The sequence below is a fragment of the Amphiura filiformis genome, chromosome 3 (assembly GCF_039555335.1).
Source record: "Amphiura filiformis chromosome 3, Afil_fr2py, whole genome shotgun sequence".
Classification (NCBI taxonomy): domain Eukaryota; kingdom Metazoa; phylum Echinodermata; class Ophiuroidea; order Amphilepidida; family Amphiuridae; genus Amphiura; species Amphiura filiformis.
The window spans coordinates 46,250,894-46,277,955 of NC_092630.1; the positions used below are offsets into that span (position 1 = coordinate 46,250,894).

General features: G+C 36.3%; 2 protein-coding genes across 2 annotated transcripts; both read left to right on the forward strand.

The window, feature by feature from the left end:
- The first annotated feature begins 265 nt into the window (after nt 1–265).
- Nucleotides 266–25,751, forward strand: LOC140148609 (pseudouridylate synthase 1 homolog). Its single transcript, XM_072170621.1, is given in 13 exon segments — nt 266–296; nt 13,585–13,730; nt 15,280–15,401; nt 16,193–16,425; nt 16,910–17,038; nt 18,140–18,218; nt 19,280–19,419; nt 20,209–20,268; nt 20,271–20,323; nt 21,022–21,096; nt 22,358–22,428; nt 23,439–23,541; nt 24,986–25,751. Coding segments are annotated over 13 exon segments (1,581 nt in total). The 5' UTR covers nt 266–277; the 3' UTR covers nt 25,337–25,751.
- LOC140148608 (glycosylphosphatidylinositol anchor attachment 1 protein-like) lies at nt 4,523–6,881 on the forward strand. Its single transcript, XM_072170620.1, has one exon. It carries the CDS (start codon nt 4,681–4,683, stop codon nt 6,658–6,660), a length of 1,980 nt encoding a protein of 659 aa, XP_072026721.1. The 5' UTR covers nt 4,523–4,680; the 3' UTR covers nt 6,661–6,881.
- Nucleotides 25,752–27,062: the final 1,311 nt, after the last annotated feature.

The following is a 27,062-nucleotide window of genomic DNA, read 5'->3' on the forward strand; positions in this document are numbered from 1 at the left end:
ACTAAAAAACGATCTTCATCAAAACAACTTCACATTGAGTTGTTTCAAGCTATTACACTACTCAAAAGTCAGGATGCAATTTCAAAGTAGTTACGGTTTAAAATTTTGACCTTAATCAGAAAAATAAAGAGAAAACACTTGTCTTGAAAAAGAAACACGCCCAGAAACACACCCAATTATAGAGAAAACACCCCTATTTTTAAAATTAATTCGCCCAAAAGTGCGATCATTGTGACCCTGACCTTTTTCACATGTCATAGGTCACATTACTGATGAGATGGAAAATTCACGTGCATGTAAGTAGAAAATGTGGAGTTTTTCTTGGAATATTTAAGTCCTAAAATCAGTGTAACATTTTTTCAAGCTACATTTTAAAGATAAATAAGAATGACTTAAATGTAATATGGACAATTAGCGAGATTCGTAAATCTAATTAGTACACAAAGACTCGCATAAAAATTTAAATTAAAAATCATGAATTTACAAAAACTACTTCACTCAGCTCACCATGCATGCTCACTCAGGCATGTACAATGTGTAGGGACTGCACATGAGAAATTAAAATGCATGGTAATTTATTTCAGCATATTTGTATAGTAATACATTTTAGGATTAAAATGATGTTTGGAACTTAAAATTTGACCAAGCGGTTACAAAGTTATGACGTTTTAAAGATTTTTGAAATCTGGCATTTTTCTGTAAACTTTCCATTTTTTTTTCAATACAAACACATGAAAAGCACAGTTCTGCCAATTACTCGAGAACTCTAGCTTCAAATTTGCACACGATAGTTTACGCATTCGATGCTAGAGTGCTTTGCTATCATTTTTCGGTGCAATTTTTTTCACCGGAGGTCAGGCACGAGACCCTGTGTCTATTGTGTTAATTTCTGTTGCGATGAACAATGGGCAATGAACATACATCTATTCAATTCTCTCTCACTTCAGTGAACATGGTGAATAAAAATGATGGCCATCATCGAGGTCGCGTCTCTGAAGTCATGAAAAGATTGCTCTCAGAAAAAAACAGGGTTTTCTACCTGTATTTTAGCTAGAATATCTCGAGCTACCAGAGGTTATTTATGTAGAAATTTGGATGCAGGTTATTTCATGATTTCGATGAGTCAACTGTGCAAGATTTGCCTTTGGACACTCTAAAATTTTGCTGAAGTGTATTAGCAACATTTTTGACAAGGGAGGGTAACCGGGTGCGTTTAACCCCGGGGCTCGGGGTCCTAGGGGGCCTGTAAAAAGTGAAGAAAACATACTTTGGCTTTGCTATGGGCCAGTAAAGGTTAAAAAAGCAAAGAAAAGGGACTTCAGGGGCCCATTAAAAGGTAAAGATAAGATACCTTGTATTTGTAATACATGTATACTTAAGGCATATTTTCTTTGCTTTACTCTACGCTACGGGCCAACAAAGCCAAAGGTCTCTTTTCTTGACCATTATGGCATTAGGCCTAAGGTATCTCTTCTTTGCTTTTTACGGGCCCTCCGAGGTCTATCTTTTTTTATGGGTCCATTAAGGGGGTACTACATGTACACCCCTGGCCAATTCTATGCCTATTTTTGCATTTTTCCTGGCCAATTCTATGCCTATTTTTGCATTTTTCTCAAAAATTATAGCACATTGGTGACAGGTGAGATATAATTATATAGAAGCAAGGTCAAGACTACAACTACTGTACTGAAAATTCAGCAACTCAAAGCAAGTAGTTATTGATATATTGATCAAATATTGGTTTTCCCTCATTTTTGACTGTAACCCCACAACTTACATCTGTGCTGAAATAAAATTCACAGTACAGTAGTTTTAGTCCTTGCCCCTATAATACATATCTTACTTGTCCCCAATGCGCTATAATTTTTAAGAAAAATTCAAAAATAGGCACAAATTTGGGTAGGGGTGTAGTACCCCAAGGTATCTTTTCTTTACTTATTAAGCTTTTATACTCACTTAGGTCTCTTTTTTTCCTTTTACGGGCCTATGGTATCTTTTCTTTGCTTTTTACGGGTCCACTACGGTCTCTTTTCTTTGCCTTTACGGGTCCATTATAAGGTCTGTTTCTTTTGCTCTTTTACGGCCCATAAAAAGCAAACAAAAGTAGCGGGTCCGTAAAAAACAAAAAAAAGGGTCGTGCATTTTATTAAAAATACAAGATCGCCTTTGAAGCACACACTCTAATAAATATTTCACTTTAATTTACTGTTTGCTTTTGCCAAAATGATCATCCTCGATATAAATGAAATCTTCGAGAAATCAGGGGAGTACAGCTTAATTGTGGGAACACAAATTGCAAATTTTCTCACGCTTCGTGCGCATTGTGCCCTTCGGTTTATTATTTGATCATTTAGGCCTACCCCCGAAATTGGCAATTCAACCGATTGTGTTTCGTAGGCTTCAGTTAAGGGGGTACTACACCCCTCAATGAATTTTTGTCTATTTTTGCATTTTTCTCAAAAACTAATACTACAGTGATAACAAAAGTTATGTATGTTGTAGGGGCAAGGAATCCAATTACACTGGAATTTCAGTGACCCAAGACAAGGGTTTCGTTATTTATGATAAGAAGGTTTTGGAGGCTTTATTTGTTTCGGAGGCTTCAAGTGTTAACGGAAAGTTTGTATTGGGTCCCATTTTCAAACGGTGATGTATATCTCCACTGTTTAAAAACAAGTGACTTGAGGATCTACTTTGCTACATTTTGATAAATAGATTGGATTATTTATTAAGCTCTTTTATTTATATTTGCACAAGCTAGCTGAACAGTTTGTTTTGGAGGCTCCAAAATTGTTAACAGAAAATCGCCTCTATGAAGTCAAGATTTTATAAAAAAATTTAAAAGCTTGCAAGTCGGCTAATTTTTGTCACCTATTTCAAGTTAAGTAATCAACTGTTATGAATCAAGTAGAAATAAAGAAATAACAAAGAATTATGAACCAAAGCTACATGTATACCCACAAAATGAAGCCTCCGAAACGACAAATATCGAAGTCCGGTTCTCAAAAATACAGGGCTCTTCACAATTAAAACTAATGTGGCAGTTTTTACTGTGCATATGACTACACTTTCAGCATAAGAAAAATTATCCATGAACTAACTGAAGAAAACACAGGGCTTTACATAGACCCTCCCTTGGGTCCATGGAGAACGACTGGTAATGTAGATTATGTAACATTAAATAAACCCCATACATGGACCCTTCCAATCTGTAGGCAAATTGACTTCTAGCTCCCAGCATTTCACGGGAATTCACTTTTACATCCTGGGTCAGACGAGTTTTCTATATATATCACGTCCGTGGTCTCACTGTCTTACCGTTTGTGTAAGACTTGTGTAAGCGGCTACTCAGCCTGACCAATCAATGTAGAGCTCAGCAAGCAAGGCGATATTTGAAATGAGTTTTCATTGATAGTCTGTTGATCATAACCAACGTCTTGCCAAAATGACAATAGAACTGGGTCATGCATGTTATGTGCCTACCATATTTGAATTAACAATGGGGCGGGCTATCATAATTGACGCCACAGTCACGTTACATAGCTTGATAATTATTTGGAAGTCAGTTTACTATCAAAGCGGAACAGTCTCGGATTAGGAGAGCTATTATAAAAAAAATAAACAAGTTGGTTTGTAGATTAATTGAGTTTTAAATCGGCGCACAGTGCTCCAGGAGCACTATAACTTTGTTGCCATTAGTTAGGGCTTAGTGGTGTGTTGGTTTTAATCTTTGGAGTGAAGGAGAAGGTGGTTTTAGCTCTAATTAATAATAAATAATAATAAATAATTAAAATAACAATTACTTACCCAGAGATGGAACCGAGAATGTGGGAAAATGTTACTATTTTTTAGTACATCAAAACGCCATATTTATGGACATTTTAGCCTGCCGAAACTGAACGCAGTAACTCCCAAAGATGATTATGCTACCCATGGTAGCTGCTAACTAGATAACTTATGTGGAAAAAAAAATTGTGGAATTCTGTAGCTTTATTAGACCACAACGGATCAAAGTGTTAAAAATCCAAAGTTATGTACATTGTACACCCTTTACCGTGAAAATGACCATATGGACACTACAAAATCACATGATTTCTCATCTACATCAATTGTCGTCAGTTGTGCTGTTGTATGTCTACTTTTCTGCCACTTACGTTTAGTTCTGCACTTCTCTGCTAAATCAGATTCAACTCTTGGAATTGGACCAGTACTACATGAGATTTAAGTTTGAGGTTTTCTACACTCACTGTAAAGGATAAAGATAATAACTTAATAATTAAATAAGTGATGACTGATGAGTGACTGCCGATCTTCCCTTTGTTATCTCTGCAGATGTGTACACTATCCAGACACGTGTGAGGACCATGAGTTCATCCAGAATACAATATTGAAGATGATGTGGCTTGCACTTGTACCATACATGTAGATATCGTGTGATGAAGTAATTGAACAATAAGAGGCGGACTAAAGTCAGTGTTTGAAAGACTTCAATCAGAACTGCAGTAAGACTATGTCAGTGAGTCGAATTTGAATTTAGCAGAGCTTGGACAAATCATTGTTGAAAGTTAGGTGCAGTTGAAGAGGTTGTGCTTTATAAGAGTCAAGACTCCTCCTACTTCTTGCAAGTTGACAGATAAGGAACAATAGGACATTTCTTAACGGTAACCATCAATCTCAAATATGGGTTTATTGACAGATCCCAAAACCCAAGCGACTGTGTCACGCTTGATTTCCAAGTACTATGCAGTAGTGAGCATTTTCTTTTACATCATTGGTATCATCTACATGCTCTCTCTGGCACACTATCCACTTAGTGCTGGCACATACTTCTCTGAAAACGCCCTGCTTCCTGCTCTTGTTGAACGGGAATATCACAGTGAAACTGACACCCGTACTTATGCAAATGAACTCCGTGAGGTGGCACGTGGCACACCGAAAGGTGCCATTCCTGAACAGTGGTTATATTCCAAATTTCGTGAACTTGGACTTGATGTGTACAGTCAAAACTACACAGTTTCACATCCTTTCATGGAGACAGTGACATCTAAGAAAGGACCTTCTAAGACTAAAGTGATAACCGGGACTAATGTCTATGGTATTTTACGAGCACCACGACTTGCAGGGACAGAAGCAATAGTGTTGACTGTTCCATATCGCAGTCTAAAGCAAGTGGCAACCTTCGGTAGCACCAATCATGGCATCGGACTCATGCTATCTTTGGCGAGTTATTTCCGCAGACACACATACTGGTCGAAAGATATTATATTTCTTGTAGTAGAGCATGAAGAGATAGGGATGAGAGCATGGTTGGAATCGTATCATGATACAAAGTCCAGTTACATTACTTCGTCTTTAATGAGTGGAAGAAGTGGATCTGTGATGGGGGCAATCAATCTGGAGTTGGGATCAGAGTCCTTAGATCACATTGATATCATGATTGAAGGACCCAATGGGCAATTGCCAAATTTAGACTTATTCAACCTGGCTGTCAGGTTGTGTAAACGCGAGGGCATTGCGGTGACATTTCAAAACCGTCAAGACGCACTTCAAGCACAATGGTTACGCTATGATGGGTTTAAACACAGCATGAAGACAATGTTGTTGAACATGGCACATCAAGCATCGGGAAAGCCTAGTGGCATTCATGGGCTTTTCCTTCAATATCACATTGAGGCTTTGACTCTCAAAGGTTATCCATCGCAGTCAAGACGAGCGCAGTCCATTGTTTCTGTGGGGAGAGTATTAGAAGGAATGACCAGAAGCATTAATAATCTCTTAGAACGTCTGCATCAGTCATTTTTCTTTTATATCTTACCAAGTACAGAGCGCTATATATCAATAGGTTTATACATGCCACCTTTTGGACTGTTAATGGTGGTTCCCATTTTGCATGGTTTAGCCCTCTGGATTGCATCAGGAAAAGTTGAAGATGACAAAGAAGGAGAGGAGAAAGTTGGTGAATCAGATGAAAAACACTCTGATGAGAAAAAAGACAGCCAAGTTGAAGCAGAGCCCCCACAACGCCCATTCAGCTTGGTGATACCTCTTATGATTGGTGCCTTTGTGACGGGTGTTCTGCTGTTTTATTGTCCTCAATACTTTATAACACGCTATAGTGCAGCCTTTGGGTTAAAACCCAATGAAGGCATCACAATAGGCCTGCTAGCATTCCTAGTTGGGTGCATATTCTTGCCATACTTAGGCCGTAGTAAAAATCAACAGTCTACAGATCTTAGTTCTAAAGCAGAGTGGCAGCTGCTCAAATCGTTTGCACTTATATGGCAAGGGGTATCCCTCTCTGCAATTGCCATGATGAACTTTTCCTTGGCATTTTTCATTGCGGTCGTAACCATTCCAGTCTACACCATCGTCAGACCTTCAAAGAAACGCATCTTTCGCATCATACAAAGCGCCCTCTTGGTACTGGTATCCCCATATGGGTTGGTGTTGATAGGGATACTGATCTATCAAGCCAATACTATAAACTATGACAGTTATGGTCAACTTTTACTGGATACTTTGTTTGCTGCTCAGGATGCCATGTACAACAGTGTAGTAGACAGATGCCTGTATGGCAGCTGGTCTTATGGCTTAGCAACACTGGTAGTGTTCCCAAATTGGATGTTGTTTTGGATGGTGGTATGGAGAAAGCAACAATAGTTAATTGTACATTATCTGAACCCTTGTAAATCCTTGAGTTAATCAATGAGTATAGCATTTCTAAAGATACATGTAGTTAGAATAGATTTTGGATTTCACTTGCCCCGGATGTGTTTTTCCATGTTTCCCTGGATATTGCTGATTTTCTAGATCTGGGGCCATAAAAATATCTAGACATAAATTTTGTTTTTTAATTACTGGTGTTTTTTATTAGGTCCCCCCCCCCCAAAAAAGATTGTTTGTTTGTCCTCCACCAACCGCCCCTAATCTGGAAAAACGTTTTTTGTTTTACTGCAGATGAATACCGACCCTAATTTTGGAAATTCCAGAATTTTTTTTTCCTTTAAACTTTTTGACATCCCGAAAATTTTTTTTTTTTTTACAGTTTCTACACACTTCTAAACTGTTTTAAAAACATGAATGAAGTGGTATGTACACTAGAGAAATATCCCAATTCACAACTATTTTGGGCTGTTTATTTAAAGCTAATTAAAGGCATACAGTCATGTTTTGGCTATAACCTTTTATTTATTTTTTTTAATCCCTCCTGACAGACCCAGTTCTGAAAAAGTTGCTGTCTTATGTTATTTTTTTTCTTTTCGGGGCTTGGATTTCAGCATAAAAGAAACAAAACAAATTGGGGGACCGACCGACGGACCCAATTCTGAAAAAGTTAAGTGGTGAACTAGCATACAATCTTTTTTGGTGGGCCTTGTGTTATTATTTTTTTCATTTCAGGGCATGGGTGATAATATTTCAGCATAATAATGGGCAAAACAAATTGGGGGATATGATCATTATCTCATACGAGCTGCAATACAGGGTAGTCCAAAAACAACTTTACCCAATTTTAAAGGTTAATTTCTCAAAGTGGGAAAGTCTGTTTAAATTTTTGTTGCATATTTTAAAAGACTATCAACAAATACCGGTACTCTTAGAAAGACCGTCTTTCAGAATATGCAACAATAATTTGAAACAGACTTGCCAACTTTGAGAAATTAACCTTTGAAATTGGGTAAAGTTGTTTTTGGACTACACTGCATGTGTATTCCAAATTCAGAGTTGTGTTTAAGATAGATGCATGGTGTAGAGGCTGAAAAATTCTTATTCTTCACCACTTTGTTTACAAGAGCTACTGATAATAAGACGATATAAAAATGTAAAGAAAAGTTTTAAGTGAAAGCTTAATCTTGGGAAATACCATATGACATAATAATGATAAATAATCAAACAAACTTGATTCAAACATCTACCAATTGAGTATTGCTTTGTTTAATTGTAGATCACTTGCTGCATTGGTCTGAATAGTAATAAGCTGAAATGGGTGAGCTATACATGTAGTATAGCTGAAATGGTTGAGCTATTTCAAGTTTTGACACTTTGAGAATTTGTGACATTGTCATAAATGAAACATTGTCCCTACAGGGAAACCATCAGCAATGTAAAAAAAGTTCAAACAATCTCTTTCGACTACTGCATCAGTATGTTGTTATCACTGCTATTAAACAATGTTATCACACATTTGTTCAGTGTTCACTTCTGAATTGGAAGTAACTTCCTTACATCAAAGTACTCTAGACTTAGTTTTATTCTAATTCAAATTTGTCATAATGTCTACATTGTATGGTTTGAAAAGCACTTTGTTTCCTTCACATGCTCAGCATTTAAGCATTGCAGTGTTTTGGTGAAAAAAATTGGGCGATCGTAAAATATTGAATGTTAATCAACCAATGAACTGTCTACAATTTATGTTAAATGTAATTGAGTTACATTATAGCTTGCGCTTTGATTCAGTAGATTTGTGCACCATTGGACATCATGAAGGCCCTTCAAAATAGGGCTCAAAATAAACAGGTTTTAGGGGTAATTTGCCAGCAAATTTCACATACTAAGTAACGGCGTCTTTTGTTTTACACAGTTCTCATATTTTGAACCCTTACACCAATACCTGTTTTGCTACCAAACTTCATGTATTATAGTCATATGAGTGTACCTTTACACATTTTTCAACACATGCCATATTAATTTGTGCGCATTCAAATGAATACCGATATATAATGTACAGTAATAATTTCATTTGATTGAACACAGCAGTACGCGAGTACAAGGTCAAAATTTCAGAGAACAAAATGTGGGCAGGCAAAAAAATACTGATCAAAAGACATTATCTGAAATACACTCAAGTTTATTATGTTGTGTATAGTGGCATTCATCACGCTATATTCATTCAAAAGAAATTTGCACTGTATTAACTTACCCTTGCAATAAGCCGAAACTGCATTTTTGTATGAAGAGAGTAAAATCTTACAACTTTGCAGAATCTTATCCCTGTCCCGGGACGGCCGCGCACACTGTACTTTAATACAGTATGTACAGCACCTCCTGGGAGATACTGAAGGGATGCTGCAGCCAAACAAAATTGTTTCGCTTGCCCAAGATCGCAATAGTTGGGGAAAGCTTGTAGTCGCCTGCTCCACAGCCGACTGATGATGATGATGATGATGTCCCTGTCATCAAAAATTGTGTGCAAGACAGTTGAATTACGAAACCATGCTCAAAACATGCAAAAACAGCAGATGGTGCTACATGTATATCAACTCGCCCAATTTTCAGAAAAGGTTGGCTAGTCACCCTCTCAGATTTTGTTTAAACTCCTTGTCGTTTCCGAGTTATGGCTAGTTTAATATTTGATGTTTTTTAACACAAATCGCCCGCTTCCCATTGAAATACACACAGAAATTGTCCTAAATACCCACCCAAATTTTATTATGTGGGAAATAAGCCACCATAACCAAACTCACACATAATCAAAATACTTCTCTGATGTTCCTCTGTACCAGAAATCAAAGTGGTGTCAAGCCATCTTCATGGTTAAATGACTAATTTAACCATGAAGATGGCTTGACACCACTAAGATTTCTGGTGTCTGGGAAGTTCATACCTGCATTTTGAACTTGTGTGAATTTGGTTGTGGTGGTGGACTTCCCACATGGTAAAAATTTGGTTGGTACTTCGGACAATTTTGTGTGTATTTCAATTGGAAGTGGAAAAATCGCGTCAAAAAGCCAAAATTCAACGAGCCATAACTCGGAAACGACAAGGAGTTGAAACCTACCGTTTGAAATGTGTTCATTTGACCCGCAGGGCATTGATATAAGTGATTTAAAACAAAATCTGAGAGGGTGACCAGCCAACGCATTGGGTGAGTTGAGATGGAATGGCAAAATCTTATATTATAGAATATCTATGCATATACTTGAGACAGTAGGCCTATTACATATTTTACTTTAGGTTGAAATGAAGCCCTATAAAACTCATCAATACATTACACTATTGAATAGGAAGAACCCATCTATAGCTCCGGTATAAAAGAATTATATATGTTAAATAATGTGAAATATGTACACATTTTTTGTTATTTGTTGATATTAAATAAAGTTCAGTGATAGGTGGATAAAATTATGTTTCTTAGCTGTGAATTATGATTGTTTTGTACATTGGTAATATTAGTAGAGAAAATAGGCAACAGCATTTGATTTTTCAGGAATAGTTCACACACCCTTAGGGGCTATCATTTTCTTCGGAAGGGGGTCCCAAATATATGGGGGCTCACAAGATGACTACAGATAGTGTGTTTATTTTAATCAAAAAGATTGATTTCAATACAATTTTAGCCTGTTTAGGGGTAACCGTAAGGTGTATGGTGGTGGGGGTCATAAAATTTTTGTTGCCAAAATAGGGAGAGGGGTCGCAATTTTATTGACGCCGACTTTTTGTAAATTTGGGACTCCCCCTTCCAAAGAAAATCATAGCCCCCTTGTTCCCTATTGCAGAAAAATACAAAACTATTTTTAGATTAAAAAAAAATAATATCCTGTTTTGTCAAAAGAAACATGACTAAAGTTAGTTCTATAAACTTGCAATAAAAGTCAAATTTTAACATTTTTGCAATTTGAGGGAGAATAGGCCAACAACGTGCAATTTTGCATGTTTTCTTACAATTGTTCAAAGACTTAGCACAAGTCTAAGCATTCAAAATCTTGAGTATAGGTTAAGAGTTGGCTCATAATTTTTTTAATGTTTTAAATGTTATTTTTGATTAGTTATAAAAAAGATTAGAAAATGTGTTTTTCAAAATTAGAATGCATAACTTGAAAAAGCTACTTGTACTTGAGCTTGATTGTCACAGCATAGGAAAGACATCCTATATAATTGCATGTTTTGGCCTTTATTTCCAAAAATTGACTTAAAATTTGACTTTCATTGCCAGGTAGAACTGACTAAATGATTAGAAATATGTTTCATTTGGCAAAACGGGATATTGTTTTTTTATCCAAAAAAAAATAGTGCTGTATTTTTCTGGAATAGGGAGTAATACAAAGATAATCTATGTAATCCTAAGTCATAACCTAATCCAAAATCCAACCCTTAATCATAATCTTAACTGCAAACTCACTAAACTGTAACTTAACAGGGAAGAATTTCGTAGCGAATCCATGAAAAATCGATTCAAGCGTAAAGATTCACAAAAATATGTGCAGCGAATCCATGTGGATTCAGCTGAAAATTTTTTTTTTTTTTTTTTTAAATTATTTATTTTGTCGGTTTTGTAGTGTCCCTGGACCTAGACCTAGATGCTAGGATCATTCATGGTTGACCTAAAAAAAAAATATAAAAAAATTCAAGATGTTTTGTATTTTTAATATGAAAATTTATAATTTGTATTCATGTCATACTCTATTAATGATTTCAAAATGCATTGAATTTGAATGCATTTTGATATATATATTTTATTTTTTTTGGAATTTCGGGCACCCGGGCAGGGTATTTCCTGCCCAGGTAATGTAATTTCGGGCAGGTACCCGCGAGCCCGCCCGAAAATCCCTGGCTTAGTTGACACCACTAATATAATTACATTTAACAGAAACACTTAATTATCATGTACCTGGCTGAATTTTATAATATTAAATCCATGATTCTTAAAATCCATGGATTTTCAAAATTCTGAGAATCTTGGATTCTCAAGCAAAATTCTTCTCATGACTCACGAGAATCCAAACAGATTCTCGCAGCAGCTCTAAATTCTACCCCTGCTTAACCTACCCCACACCCCAATTACTAAGAGATCATATCCCTAAACCATTAACAATATCCAAAATCCAAACCCTAATCTCCTTGCCAGGTAATTTGGAGGGAAATGTTGCTTTTCTGGATAAAGAAATACATAAGAAATGGTGGGAAATCCTGCTAAGTTGGAGGGAAATTGATCTCTCTTGCTGGAAAATGAATATATTTTCCAGGCCTGACTGTTAGGGACCATTCACAAACACTTGTTGGGGGCTGATGCAAAAAGGGGGCCCTGAAATTGTTTGACCTTCCTAAGGGGGGGGGGGCACTAAATAAAATCCCATTACACCAGGAGCAATGTTCAAAAACAAATATCTCCTGGTTCCAGTCCACTTATTTCAAGGTTTGTAATGCAATGCATGCATAGTTTGACTTTAAGGATGGGCCTTTGGACATCAATCATCCTTGCTAGAGGGCACTTGATTTTAGTGTACATTGTAGTATGTCCAATTTGAAATGCCAGATGGGGTAAGACAACAATGAGTAGGGGAAGAAGAGGGTAATACAAAACCAAACAATCGAGGTGATGGGTCACAAATAATGATGGGTCACAAATTTTACAAAACAAAAACAAACTTATTGGCTTATTGCTACATGTAAATGAAGTTATGTAAAAGGACGACTGGTTTTCCAAAATGCACTTGAACTGAATTTATGCCGAGTGATGAGCAATTTAATTTTGCCCAATGAGGTGCAGTAGAGCCCTTTTTGTTGCATCAGGAAAATTGTGTTACTTATTGGTCAGAGTTGATTGCTCATTGCTCAGCGACTGAGAGTAAATTCCACCATCATGTTTCCATTTCTTCATTTTTGGGTGACAATCAAACAGCTAGTATTTTCTGAAGAAGAGACAGGTGTAGTAATATCTACCTTGCATACAGTCACTTAGTATAATACTTTACACTTCAGGAGTACAGGTACGCAATAGCGATGGTTATGAGACTATGGGCCGCCATTAAAATACACTCGTCAAGCTAAACATGTCTTGTGTTTGGTGTAACTTCTTTGGTCATTATTAACATAACAGGTGTTTGTTTTCTGAAATGTTTTAAAGTAAAAAAAGAAAGTGGTAAAGAGAAAGGATAATTGGATGAAATACAAAATCCCCCTTAAAAAAACAAAAACAAAATCAACCGAAATAAAAAGCCCAAACCACCACCACCACAGGGTCATTTGTGGGTGGCTGGGAAGTGTAGATTTCAACCAGCATGAAATCAGTTAAATCTTGATGATTTTGGGGTTATTTGTTATCCCAGGCAACTAATTACAAGTATGCAGGCAGTATGTCGTATTTGCCATGGACATTGTAAGAGATTATTGAAGTTTTGCTTGCTCCTCATACATGATGCCAGTGTGCAGAGAAAATGAACATTAATCTGGATAATGTGTGAACATGCCTTTAGTCATGTTCATGATAATTTCCCAGGAGCTTCCGGCTTAAAGTACAATCTTGTATAGGTGCATGCAATCTCCAGCATAAATGAAGGATCTAAACACTGTATGTAAGTAGGCCATGAGCTGATGAGCATTGCAACCACAATTTATAAGAATATATTTTGACGATTGGGAAATTCTACTTTTCTTAATTCATTTACTAAATGGTTGGATAACATTGTCTATGCTTGCGATGTTATAAATGAGATTCCTGGTTTTCTCTGTATTCATTAACAGAAATTAGCCGACATAGACCAGTGCATATTTACGCCAAATTCCTACCATAATGCTTCAATGATATGGTACTAGCAAGAGCACTACAAAGATTACTGGTACAATTACGTCCCTCTATCTTCCAAACAGTAAAACCAAGCATGGCATCTGAAACCAACGTGGTTGACACTGCAACAGTAATGGCAGCAGTAGCACCTAGTAATACTGAAAAGAGACCGGCTGAAGAGGATGGCCAGAAAGGAGAGGAACCTGAAACAAAGAAAGCAAAGACAGAGGTAGGTGTAGTGAACTTATTTGGTCTCTACCATGAGCTTACAAAATGCTTTGACTTTGAACAAAGATGATGAATTAAAATATATTTAAGGGGCATTTTGTGATCCACAGCTTCATCCCCCCTACTTTTCTCAAAAAAGATGAGATTTTTGTACCACTGGAAAAATGAAACACTCCTTGAAGATTACACATTGGAAGTAGGAATTGATAACAGGAACACATAGACATCGTACAGAATGAGTAGAGAGTACCTCATTAGAGAGATTGCGATGTTCCAAACGCAGCACGTGGAACGTACGTTTTCACATACGTTTTCACGTACGTTAATACGGTGTTAAATATTGCTAGTCTCGGTTCCAAACTGGATTGTGCTCATTCATCACGAATGAGAACAAGTCGGCTGGAATAAAGCCTATAATATTTGATCTAATCTAATCTAGGTCGATAGAGGGCATATAGTGATTGAAAAAATAACAGTAAGTGCTGGCTACTGAGAGTCTGCCAAATTCAAACAGGCCGCTTTTGATTTAGACTAAAATTTTGACTTAACATACTGATTAAACTTAATTGTTTTTTTGTGCTCCCCAAATATTATAGTTGCCCAAAAACATATATGTGACACGATCAAGGGAAATGAGTCGGATGTCGCAAATATTGATTTTGAGATATTGGCAAAGAAAGTGTTAAAATTCTTTTGTTTTATATTGTTTTCAGTGATTGATAAATTGACGTAACTTAACAAAGAAAAGTTGTATTAACATGGGATTTTCAGTTTCTGAAAGCTCTAAATGTTCTCTTTAGAAACCTGTGTAAAACTCATTTTCGACCAGGGCCGACATGTGACTCATTCCCCTTGATCATGTCACATATTTGGTAGATTAAAGATCACTACATCCATATATCATGACTTTACTTTGCTTTTACGTCCTGAAAATTGGGCGCGTTGCATGAACTTCGACATGAGGTAAAATTAGCATATTTCAACGTAGCATCTGCGTTTTATACTACGTTGGAATCCAAAGTGGGAAATCGCAATGTCATTTTTTGTATGCAAAGTATCACACACATATCAATGGACAATCTCTGCGTATGAATATTGCATTTAAATTTAGTCCATTTTTAACACATCACTGTACCTTTATATAATGATTTGTTACAAACAAAAAGGATCATAATAATAATTAGACTTTCCTTCGTATGTTCATTTTATTTGACTGTCTTTAACATATTGTGAAATGGACAAATTTTGTGCATTTTCAACGATGTATCTACGTCGATTTCGCACATGGAATATCTTCCAAAATAGCTAAATATGTGACCTCGCTTCGATACAGGAGAGTGGTTTTGAATAGATCAACGTACGTCCGATGCCTACGTTTGGAAATCGCAATGTCTCTATTATTATGATGGGTTACTTATGCTATGATGAGTTACAAGCTTAGTGGATTACACCTGTTGCAGACTACCATCCAATTATAGGGTTAAACTTTAGGGTAAGGTTTAGATTAAGTCACAGCATAATAAGATGTTTCTTTCTGCTTTACATCACAGGTGACTTCTGCTAATGAGACATCTGCTGCAGCAAACAAAGAAGACAAGGTCAAGAAATTTGTCAAGAGAAAAGTAGCTCTGCTATTGTCTTACTCAGGAGTAGGCTACTATGGCATGCAAAGGTAGGATATTATTAGTTATCCCCTATTTGACCATGCAATACAAAAAATATCACTGGATTGAGGTTGTATCGCATTCAGCCTATGTCCTAGTGGGATACAACCTCAAATTAGTGATAATTTTTGTATTAAATATACAGATTGGGGTAACAATTTTAAATTTAAGATAGACGACCGCCAGTGCCAAGTAATACGGTGCGCCATTGCTAACGCATTAGCGCGCGATATGCAGTTAGCGCGCGATGCGAGGTAGAGTATAATTGCTGTCTCTTCCACATATGCGATCAGTATGGTAACAATACACTAGTATGCAGACCTGTTGATTGCCTGTGCTGAGTAAGAGCTGAATAATACAGCTATATATTGTTTGGTAATCATATGAAAACCGAACGATACAGAATCATATTATTTGGCTATTAACCATTGAAATGTTGGTATTCATGTCTACTGAATGATAAAAAAAAATGTATGGGCATATGATATGGACATATCATATGCCATTTGTGACACAATCTGGTCCATGGGGGCCAAAGGTGGCAAATTTGAATTTGAGATTTGAAATTGGAAAAAATGTGATAAAAAAAACTATAAAATACATAAGAAAATAGACATCACTATACATCAGAACCTTAGAACCAAATATGCTAGACATTTGGTGTTTTCAGTATACGATAGCTTATATGTTTGTAAATGGTAACAATTATAGTAACTCAATTCTCAAAAATGCCTCCTTTGGCCTCCATGGCCCAGATTTTATTTATTTAATCACAATTTCTGTAATATTCTTCATCCAGGAATCCAGGTCCATATCCAACTATTGAAGAAGACTTAGTGAAAGCCCTCCTCAAGACAGGTGCCATTCCACAAGATCATGCTCGCTTCATGGGCAAGATGTCATTCCAGCGATGTGCTAGGACAGACAAGGGCGTGTCTGCTGCAGGTCAGGTGGTATCATTGAAGATGTTGTTACTGGATAACATTGAAAATAAGCTGAATGAACACTTGCCACCATCTATAAGGGTCATGGGTAAGCTACATGTTTAATGATTTTATATGGTGTTTGGATATATCCATCATTTTGTAAACATATTGAAAGAATGCAGAAAAGTGACTTTTAGCTTCTACACTTTTGCCCAAAGCACTGGAAACAATTGTGTTTATTTAGGCTGTACACTTTTCCTGTCCATACTTGCCCAAAGCACACTATGCTTATGTAATGTAACACACAAATAAGGGCATGTGTGAAGGTATCCACAAACCATGAGGAAAACCTCATTTTGAGATGACTGTAGGAAGCGACCAGAATTCCAATTTACATAAATTTGTAAACAACTGTTCCTACCAATCAACCCATCAAGGAAGCATTGTCATGTAAAAGTTGATCACATAGTTTAAGATTCAAGATCAAACTTGCTTTGAATCTGTAGCAACAAAATATTAAGCAGGATAATATTTACTCATTCTAACCATTATTTACTCGTGTTTCTGTTGCAAATACATTCCTTATGCAGGTATCAAGCGTACTACAGGTAGCTTCAACTCCAAACACAATTGTGACTACAGGACATACATGTACATGTTGCCAACATTTGCTTTTCAACCAGTAGACCAACTCACCACAGAGAATTATAGGCTGCCAGGTGGGTAATTAATTTTATAAAGCGTTAAAGCTTAGACTAATTCCAATCAGCCGTCTACACTTCGCATGTACTGTGTTATGCTTTGTAGTGACGACTGATTATCTTACAGGCCATATCGTGACGGACTTCTGAAAAATATTCAATGCGACTTTGGTTGTGCGCCGTAGCGCAACTGACTAGCGGCGCCCGTGTACCGTGTCGCTGTAACCCGCTGCTGTGACAAGTTTGCGCTCTGAAATTCTAAAAACAACAAACTCGGACAAAAGGTCAATTTGCACACAACTGCGCATGCTCTATGCCACAGGAATCCTGTTGCAAAATCCGTCACTTTTTTTCCACGTAGTTTTCTCAGTCGTCAATCCAGACGGTTGACGAATGAGGGCAGCAGTCTAGTTAAAGCTTATAATAGTTTAGCTCAGAGCCTCCTGTGCATTTGTAAAATTGCCCACTTTTCGTGTGTTTTCTTACGCTGGATTGAGTAAATTTCATTTTTTCCCCACAAAAATTCATGTCTGACATCATCAAAGGTGCAAATAGCCTAGGTCGTAATCTCAATAAAATTCTTTATCTTGACGATAGTGAAAAGGTTCAACCTCTTTGAGAGCGTATCCCACAGTTTGATAAAAAAAAAAAAAAAAAAAGAAACATATTCCACATAAATTAAGATGACCTAAGAAATTCAGAAAATTAATGTCTGTGAAGAAGGTATTGCTGTATATTTCATCCTAAAACTAGTTTTCTACGCCTTGGCAGTTGGGTGAATTTCCATACTGAACAGGCAAATGAGAGTTGCAGTTTAGCACTGTTTTGAAGGATTACGTCTGACATTGTAACTAAATTTTCTTTATTTTATTGTTTTTATCAATATGAAAATGATCATCTCAAGAACCATAATAATAATTTGGATGGTATATTATAATATTTGGCATATCATTGCCTGCTAATTAGGCAATAAAATAAACAAAAAAACAACAACTTCATAACAAATGAAATGACTGTTGTTTAATTGCTTTATCCCATTTTATATTGACAATTCAATGTATGTAATTAGCTATAACAGATTTGGATATCCGTCTTTTCTTTTTGTCTTCATCTATCCAGCTGAGAAAATTACTGAGGTGAATGAACTTCTTACACAGTATCTTGGTACACACAATTTTCACAACTTCACATCAGGAAAGTAAGTAATTTATAAATTATAGGTACTAGATATCATTATAGTTGTTGTTGGCGATGGTTATATTTGGAGAATGCTAAAATAATGAAAAGTTCATTTCAGCTCTAAAAAATTGCTAAAAAAATGTTTACTTTCACAAATCCAAGGTTAATTATTAATAGCAATGAGTTTCATACGTACAAACTAATTAGGTCCATATATGTGACATGATCAAGGGGAATGAGTCACATGTCGACCCTGGTCGAAAATGAGTTTTACATTTGTTTCTAAAGAGGACATTTAGAGCTCTCAGAAACTGAAAACCCCATATTGATACGGCTTTTCTTTGCGAAGTTACGTCAATTTATCAATCGCTGAAAACAATATAAAACAAAAGAATTTTAACACTTTCTTTGCCAATATCTCAAAATCAATATTAGCGACATCCGACTCATTTCCCTTGATCGTGTCACATATAGCTCCATATGCACAAAACAAGTAGACCTAGATGTTAGACTTTGGCAAGGATCCCTTTAATCTTTTCTTTTCCTCCTGTACTCCCATCAAAGTACCAAAATTAAACTGCAGCTATCTAATATTACGCTACATGTATTTGCCCTTACAGGATGTACAATGATATAGAATAAGGTATGTAAATACCAAAGAGTTCCTTCTCCATGGGACTAATCTCCATAGTTAGACCAAGTCTAAAGTTAGACCTGGTCTAACTTGTTTTGTGCATACAGGCATAATTGTTTGCAATGGCCTTATCATTTAGATATCTGTAGTTTCAAGGTTGTTTGGTGACTTTAAAATATCATGTGTGAAGATGAGAGAAATTATAAGATACCTTGCACTGTACAACTACATGAGTGTTTTGCCCCAAGCAACCATAAGTTTTGATTAATCCATGCTTTAAAATAATATGTTGAATTTAGTAGGGGACAGGTTTCAGTAGGGTGTGACGAAAAACACATTTTTTCTCGGATCAACTTGGAACTCTCTGAGAATTTTACTGGGGTACATATTACTGTCATTACCAGCCACTAGTAACATAACAGATGTATGTATATGTTGTTTTGCAGACCTTTCAAGGATCCTAGTGCAATGCGTCACATCAAGGAGTTCACATGTAGTGAGCCATTCTTGGAGGATTACATGGAGTTTGCCATACTGAGGGTACGAGGACAGAGCTTTATGTTACATCAGATCAGGAAGATGATTGGTAAGTTATCTACAATGTTGTTGAAACAGGTACATCAGGTTTGGTAATAACAAAATATACAGGTTTTTAATTTGTCAAAACTAGTGAAGAAACTTACTATTTTCTTGCTTAATTAGTGACCATGTAGCCAGGGCTAATCATATTATCAATTGGGGGGAGTCTAAAATCTTAGAGAGAGAGAGTGACAAAAGTTCATGATGGATCAAAGAGTCAATTCAGATCAGGAAGAGGGGGTGAGGAGTGATGAACAGAGATGAGGGGGTCTACAATCTGAGATATGTTTATGATCCACTTTTGGAGACTGTGAGTAAGACTAACATCACTACTGGAAGTGACATAACTTCCCGCCAGTCATCAGCTGTTGGATCACAACATCAACAAGCTTCGATAAAGTCAGTGGTTCACTGGCGAAACTGTCAGCAAGAAAATAGTAAGTTTCTTCACTGGTGTTGACAAATTAAAAACCTGTATATTTAATCTACAATGTTACTTCACCGTAACTGATTAAATCCAGAATTCAAAGATTTAAAGTTGCCTATGATCAGTATGATGTGATGCCACCAAACAAAACAAGTCAGATATCAGGCACTCAATTTAGAGCCCTGCAGGGAAAAAAAGTGAGCTGATAAATCCTCTTCAGTCCTGCAAGACCACATTCCATGTCAATGAATGCTTGGAAAGAGAGCAAGGTTAAATATAAAAGGCCAATTTCTAGTAACTCAAATAATCCTACAAAATAAATAATATAAAAATTCTTGCAAATTTATTTGTAACTTGTTTACATTACAGGTTTAATTTTAGCTATTGTGAAAGGAGTTGCGCAGAAATCCACTTTGCAAAAAGCATTTGGGAGGATAAGCTAGACATTCCAAGGGCACCAGGACTGGGCTTAGTCTTAGAAATGGTAAGTGAATTGATAGTTCTATAATGTCTCAAATGTGTTGACTCACCACTGGTGAGCGAATCCAATCACTGGCGAAAGTAAATGATATTTTTAAGTGTTTAATAGAGGCCAGCAAATATGCCACAATTGTCTGTCTCGTCTCAAGTTGAGAGTAACACCATGTTGGATTCCGCAGTGGCAGATTCAAATAGGTACGCTTAGTTTACTCAGTTGCATCGCCAGCATTTGGACTAATCTCCCTTCTATATGTGTAATATACACTCTGCAGGATTAGCTTACCATGTGCAATTTCAATCGGCCACTGCGAAATCCAACATGGCGTAACTTTAAACTGGAGACAGGACGACTATAGTTTTTTGCTATAGTTTTTACTATAAAACTGTCAATCTAGAAATAGGTGTATATATATTGGTAAGATGAAGGTAGCCACACCCTTCACTACCTCATCATTTGCCTGACTTCTCAGCATAAACAATTTGGATGACCTCAATAATACTACAGTGTTATGATTCATGGTGTTGGTTATCCACCAAAGGAGGAATGATTTATTCAACCTGAAAATAGTTCAAAACAACAGTAAAATGCTATTCTGAATTATAATCCATCTAACATTAATTTGCAAATGTATGAAGTTATGTACAAATTTAAAAAAAAAGACTTAAAACTAGAGTGAATTATTTAGGAACTTTTCCTTTCAGGTACACTATGAATCGTATAACAATAAATGGGGCAATGATGGCTTGCATGAACCATTGACATGGGAGGATTGCAAGGTAAGAAGTAGTCAGGAAACATACACCCCTACTCACACCCATACATAATGAATCCTATAACAATAAATGAACTATTGACATGGGATGATTGTAAGAAGGTAAGAAGAAGTCAGGAAACATTAATGTTGTCATTGTTTGCTTTTGTACCCTAGGCCAGACAAAAAAATCTTTGTCTCAAAAACTGATATTTTTCTTTATTGTATCTTAGCCCACCATTTTTTTGCCACTTTGCAGCCATATTTTTTTTAACTTCTTGTCCAAACAACTTTAAAAAAAGGCCAAATTGGGCTCATCATGTACGTGGCAAAACTGATTTCAAATAGCTTCACACCTTCTTTCTGTGGCCTTACTACAATCCTTATTCTAGGTCATAAAAAACTAGAGCGGTTACCGCACCATAGTTGAACCATGGGGCTTCTGCAGTATATTGTGGTATACCATTGTCACTCGGGGGTGCATACATTCTTGGGATATATGACCAGGACCCGAACTAGGAATATTGACCCAAGTCTTAAAAGGAGTGCCACCCCCGGTGGGGAAATTATTTTTAATATATTCTTCACATTTTTCTCTTTCATTTGATACCACTCAGGGGTCATAGGCCTACCATCTTGGGATCTCGAAATATGAAAGGACCCGAAAGTGAAATATTGTCCCTTGTCCCGGGTCTTATGAGGAGTGTCTCCCCAATGTGGAAAATAATTTTAATACATTCTTTGCTTCTTTCTCTTTTATTTGACACATGAATATTGACCCAGGTCTTATGAGGAGTGTGACCCCAGGTGGGGAAATTATTTTTATTATATTCTTTACTTTGTTTTCTTTCATTTAACATCACTCGGGGTTACATACCTTCTTGGCATTTTGAGATATGAAAAGGACCCATATGAATATTGACCCGGGGCTTATTATGAGTGCCACCCCCGGGTGGGAAAATAGTTTCATTATATTCTGTACTTCCTTCTCTTTCATTTGACACCACTCGGGGGTGGGGGGGGGGGTCATACCTCCGTGGCATTTCAAGAAATGCCCATTTCAGACCAAAGGGTTAGTCAGTCTGTTAGTAAGGAAGGAAGGAAGTAAGTAAGATTCAGCAAAAACAGTTTCCTAGACAAACCATAACCTTTTCTGTGAGCAAGCCTGCAGACAAACTCTTTTTAAATGTGACATCAGATATGCAGGTATGAATGACAGAGGATAATAGAGTATCAACTGTGACAAGATATTTATACATGTATCATATATTTTTGTTTTTATACAGACCAAGTTGGATGATTTCAAGAAATCTCACATCTACCCTGTCATCATTGAGAAGGAAAAGAGGGAGAAAGCGTATCCTTGAACATTGATATTGAGGCATTTGTAGCACTGATTTAATTGGATTAGTCTTTTTTTAAAAGACTTAAAAGTTGTTACATTTGTCCTGTTATAATTGTGGCATATCATGGATTAAAATGTTGTGTTGATAAGATCATTACTATGCAGCATATGAAGACTAATGACCACAATACAAGAATGCTAATGTCCTTGGTTGAATGGGGGAGCTAAGACCCAAAATAGCTTAAATGGGTAGTGTTGGCAGAAAAGGTGAGATGGCCAAGCGGTTATGGCATTGCGCTGTCAGCTGGAAGAATATGATAGGCGAAAGTTATGTATATTATAGGTGTAAGGAATGCAGTTACTACACTGGAATTTTAGTGACTCAAGACAAGCGGTACATTGTTTATAATAAGAAAAGAGGTACCACTAGAATGTACCTCATTTCTTAACATATATAATGAACCACTTGTCTTGAATCACTGAAATTCAGTGGAGTAATTGGATTCCTTGCCCCTGTAATGTACATAACTTATGTTACCAGTGTATAGTTAGTTTTTGAGGAAAATGCTAAATTAGTCACAAAATTTATCAGGGGATGTAGTACCACCTTAAGGTTGGAAATCCTGCAATTGTGTCCAGTTACTTTACAGCATAAAATTGTAGAATTTCTTCTCGCCTCCATAATACTGCTTAGCACGTGCAGATATAGGTTGTGTGTGTGTGCAACGTCTCGTGGTTCAGAATTCACATATATCCACCTCCTGTTCTGATATATGTATTCAATCCTAGGTTCCAGGATAAGTTAATGTGATGTTATAAAAGCCCTGTCAACTCAACAGAGAAGAAACCAGGAGAAATTAACTCCCAAAGCCACGCCTGGACATGCCTTTTGCATTTTTGTAATATTCACTAGTGTAATGTGTGAGGCATTTGTTTCACATATTTTACAAAAGGATAAAAACTCAGTATGTATAAGAACTCAAAAACTTCTTGAATTGTACCTTAACTGAATTTGTTGTCAGGATGATGCAGTGGTTGAGTACACTTCCCCTTCACACATATGATGTCCAGGGCAAACACAATCCAATGAGATCAGCTTTGGAAACACTCAATGAAGCTAAGAAGGTAGGAGTTCTTGATTTATGTTGATTATTACAATACTGATCAGTCAAGTTCATAAGTAAAATTGATTTGTTTAGGATTTGCAGTATTGAAGAGCTAAATTTGAGTCAATTCTGCATGTACTTGGCAATGTCATACACATTATTCAATATTGAATATTAAATACTATTAGTTATCCCCTGTTTGTTCATGCAATACGAAAAATATCACTGGTTTTAGGTCGTATCACACAAGGCCGCAGCATTCAGTAGACATGAATATAACACAAATAAATAAATAAATAAATAAATAAATAAATAAATAAATAAATAAATAAATAAATAAATAAATAAATAAATAAATAAATAAATAAATAAATAAATAAATAAATAAATAAATAAATAAATAAATAAATAAATAAATAAATAAATAAATAAATAAATAAATAAATAAATAAATAAATAACACAATCATAAAAATGGTCACGTTATAGAATTTATCATTCAGTAGACATGAATTTAACATAAATAAATGTAAGTAAGTACAGAAGTCAAGAAGTCAAACCACAATAATAAACGATCAAGTTATAGGCCTACTCCAAACTCTTCCATGCATGCTTTACAGTTTTTTGTCATGCAACTACCGCCAGGCCATGTAATACAGCGCGCCATTGCCATCGCGCGACGCACGAAACGCGAGATAGCACGTAATTGTTGCCGTCTCTACAGCATACGCGATCAGCACAGTGTACAATACAACGCGAGTATGAAGGCCTGTTAATTGCCGGTACTGATTAAGAGCTGAATAATACGGCTATATATTGTACGGTAATTTATGAACGCTGAACAATACGAAATTGTATTATTTGGCTATTAACCAATGAAATGTCGTTATTCATGTCTACTGAATGATAAATGTTGATATCATTGCCAGCGTGTCTTGAGCGTGATAGGTCAAATTTGTCCAAATCTAGGTTAAAAGATGCATGTTTCAAAAATGAAAGTCTAATGTATAAGTAGACTTAAAAAGTGGCAAATAAAGTGTATTCATGAACTCAGCATTTCAAGATGCAAAAAGTGAAGGTTTTGAGACAGAAACAATGTGTAAATAAAAGAAAATGATCTTAAACCAAACGTACATTTCTTGGTCAATATGCATGCACTCTCTGTGTGTCACTAATTGAAGTACCCCAGGCCCTTTCTCAGGACTTCCCCCCCCCAAAAAAATGCTTACATTCAGAAAGTGGACTTCACCTCCCCTATAATGGACTTACCTTACTGTTAACCCCCCCCCACCCACCCTAACCCATACAGACCTGCTTCTTACCTCGAATACAGATAGTTTTACTGTTCATGAAGATGTTAAAATCTGAAATATTTGCTCAAGTATGATAACTATGTTTGATGTGAAATTTGATATTTATATTTAGGTATGATGACTATGTTTGATGTGATCTTTGTTTTTACAGAAAGCCAAATTGGAATCCGACACATCCCAATCAGGAGAAGATAGCCAAGACGGAAAGACTTCCAACAATTCTGAAACCAAACCAGAAGAGGCCAGTGTGCAGCCAGATTGCGCAAGCAAAGATGAAGCAACGCAGGTCAGCAATGATAAGAAGCCAGACTCAGAACCAACAAAGCCATCTGAAAAAAGTGCAACAGTATCAGTAGAGCCATCTGAAATAAGTACTGCAACACCATCAGTTGACAATGCAGAACAGACTAGTAATACCAAAGACACTGCAAATCAAGCAGTGACTTCAGACTTGGATAAAGGCTCAGCTGAAACCAGTGAAACTGAAGGGGTCGCTAGGTAGCCTTGTATCAAATCTTGGTATTATCAATCATGTATGACTCTGTCCATCATTCAAGCAATTCCTTTTGTGCAGCTCTTTTATGTGTAGTACTAATTTCTGTGAGACAGCTAAGTTAATGATGTTGTTAAGTATGTAAGGCAAAAAAAAAAACAAGTTTGTTCCCCGTAGCACACGCATTTCGTTTTTGACGGCTTTATTGCGCATTTAGATTTTTTTTTTTCACTTTTGAAAAAAAAAAATGGAAAAAACATCACACATTTTTGTAATACTTTTTTAATCTGCAGGTAGAGAGGGGATCATAAATATTCTTGAATATTAAGAAATATGATTTTTTTTGTGTGTGTCAGAGATACCCATGTAAATTTCCATTCCAATTTTCAGCAAAAAAGGTATTTTTTTTTCATTTGAAGAAATGGATTATAATAAAAAAATTAAAAAAAAAAAAATCGCATTTGACTTTTTTTACCGGCTACAGGAAACAAACATTTTTTTTTTTGGTTTTAATACACCAATTGTGGAAAATTAGAATGTGAATATTTTACCTTCGGATGGCATGTTCCCCATGAATTTGAATGTTGATGTATGAGCAAACGTTACCCATCACCATACAGTACATTTCCCTACCAGTATTCACTCGTGTTTAAACGTACATTTATTCATAATATCTTTTGCAAAAATCCATGTGCTTGCCCTCTTGTTTTGGTTTAATGTAAACATTTGAGGACATCCTTTCCAGACTTCCGTGTTTACGATTGTATTCGTAAGTTGTGGATAGTACAGGTTAGATGTGATCATGGGTAGTGTACGAATCAGCCATTCATCCTAGCCAATTGTGTCAAAAGGCTCCCCAAATTTGGGTGTAGCAAGAACGATGGCAGCTGCACCCATGGCTCTGTATACAACAGGTCATTGGGCAACTACAGGGAGTGACAAATAGCCAGATGCAGTCATATTTGTATCACTTTCTGGACTAAGCGAAATGAAGTGCATCATCGTTAACTATTATTTAGACTAGAATGTTCACCAAATAGTGCAGTTGTGCCAAATCGCTTGTTACCCTGCCTGTCCAATGTATGGAGATGTATATTGCCAATGTCAGCTAGCATGTGTTTTATTGTCATTGTCAAGAGGTGCATGTTGTAGACAGAACAGAGATGTCACTCGGTTCCAATCAAAAAACAGGAAAAAGCATATGACTTTGGGATAATAAAATCCCAAAACAGGCTGAAAATTAGTTTTAAAAAAATGTGGAAATCTGGACCTAAAGTCTAAAGTGGCATCTCTACACAATATTTTTGTAGTTATCATCAACAGGCCAGTGATCAAATAGTAAATATATAACTGGGTATGCTATATTTTATGACTCTATAGAGAAATAAAAGACACTAGAAGGAATATATATATATATATATCTGCTTTGCTTTATTTCTATCTCCATAAATATGTTCACTTTTTTTTTGTTACATCAACAGTTTACAAGATACTATACAACAGGTTGTTAATATCAGTGGTGGATCCATCTGCAAGACCAGCTTCTTTCAGCCTCTTGGCCTCTGGTAATTGGTCCAATTTGATGAATATCCAATTTTACATTTTGGATCCAGCACTGATTTTAATTTCTTGAATAGAGCACAAGACAAGCACGAGACTCACAGATACTGTATAAAAGTACTTAATTTGCTTGATTCACAATCAATGCACCTCCAGCACTGCAAAATTGTTGACA